The sequence below is a fragment of the Myotis davidii genome, unplaced genomic scaffold, assembly GCF_000327345.1.
Source record: "Myotis davidii unplaced genomic scaffold, ASM32734v1 scaffold7792, whole genome shotgun sequence".
NCBI lineage: Eukaryota > Metazoa > Chordata > Mammalia > Chiroptera > Vespertilionidae > Myotis > Myotis davidii.
Window position 1 is genome coordinate 7,018 of NW_006283316.1, and position 1,397 is coordinate 8,414.

Genomic DNA, 1,397 nt, shown 5'->3' on the forward strand with positions numbered 1-1,397 from the left:
CCCCCACTGCCCTCAGAATGACTGTCAGAAGCTGAAGCGTGTTGTGCTGCACGCCACGCGCTGCCAGCGCAAGGCCATTGGAGGCTGCCCAGTGTGCAAGCAGCTAATGGCCCTTTGCTGCTACCATGCCAAAGAATGCCAAGAAAATCCATGCCCCGTTCCCTTGTGCCTCAACATCAAACAGAAGATCCGCGAGCAGCGGCTCCGGCTCCGTCAGCAGCGGATTGGGAACCGCCTGCCGCAGGGGTAGCTCATGCGCCAGCGGATGCCACCATGAACTCCCGTCACGTGCCTCAGCAGTCTGCCATCCCCTCCTTGAGCACCACCCTGGACACTCCCACAGCAGCCCAACACAGCCCAGACACTACAGCCTCCGACTCAGTCCCAGCCCTGGCCTGTAAGCATGTCACTAGCCGGTTTCTTCAGCTTGGCCAGAACTTTGCCCACCAGTGTCCACAGGGAAGCGCACTCACCTTCAGCTCCAGTCCAGCCTGCAGAACCTGACCGCCATGCAAGCCAGCGGCCACGACCTGCTGTCCCTCCGCAGCAGCAACAATGGGAAGCCTGAACTCCCAAGACCAGGCCTTGAACATCATGAATCTGGGGCGCAACCCCAGCCAGGCGAGAATGAACCACAGCACAGAGAGATGCCACGGAGCAGCAGCAGCAGCAGCAGCAGGAAGGCAGCGCTGGCATGGCTGTAGGCCGGGCAGGACACGCCCAGTTCTAGCAGCCTCAGGGACCTGATGCCACCCGCAGCCATGCAGCAGCAGCAGATTCATCCCAGGCCAGCCAAGCCCTGTTAGGCATATTCTGTACCTTTCCCTGCCCTCAGTTTCTCCCCTGCACTCAGTACTCTCTGTTGTCCCCCCTTGCGGCTCCTGTCCTCTCTGCTGTTTTCCTGTTATTCTCATTTCAGGTGTCACAGGAGACAGCTAAGCAGCTGAGAAAAGCAGCTCTAGACCCAGCTTCCTGCAACCACCTGCACCTCCATCCGACCCACACAGAGACATAAATATCCCGCCCTCCCTACTCTTGCTTGCTGAAATGGATATGCTGGTGTGTATTAATAATACCATCTAGCCCTAACCGGCTTGGCTCTGTGGATAGAGTGTCAGCCTGCACACTGAAGGGTCCCAGGTTCAATACTGGTCAGCAGCATATGCCTTGGTTGCAGGCACATCTCCAGTAGGAGGTGCACGAGGCAGCTGATCAACCTTTTTCTCTCATTGATGTTTCTAACTCTATCCCTCTCCCTTCCTCTCTGTAAAAAAAATCAATAAGATATACAGTGGGGCCTTGACCTACGAGTTTAATTCGTTCTGTGACGGAGCTCGTAACTCAGAATACTCGTATGTCAAATCTTAAAGTGAACGAGTGAGACACGTGATGCTGGG

General features: G+C 56.0%; 1 protein-coding gene across 1 annotated transcript in view; it reads left to right on the forward strand.

The window, feature by feature from the left end:
• LOC107182935 (CREB-binding protein-like) overlaps positions 1–1,075 on the forward strand; it is a 4,850-nt gene extending 3,775 nt beyond the window's left edge. The window contains exon 2 of the mRNA XM_015563355.1: positions 188–1,075. Within this exon, the coding sequence (XP_015418841.1) occupies positions 188–250 (63 nt within the window). The 3' untranslated portion in view covers positions 251–1,075. The remainder of the gene's footprint in view (positions 1–187) is intronic.
• The last annotated feature ends 322 nt before the right edge of the window (positions 1,076–1,397 follow it).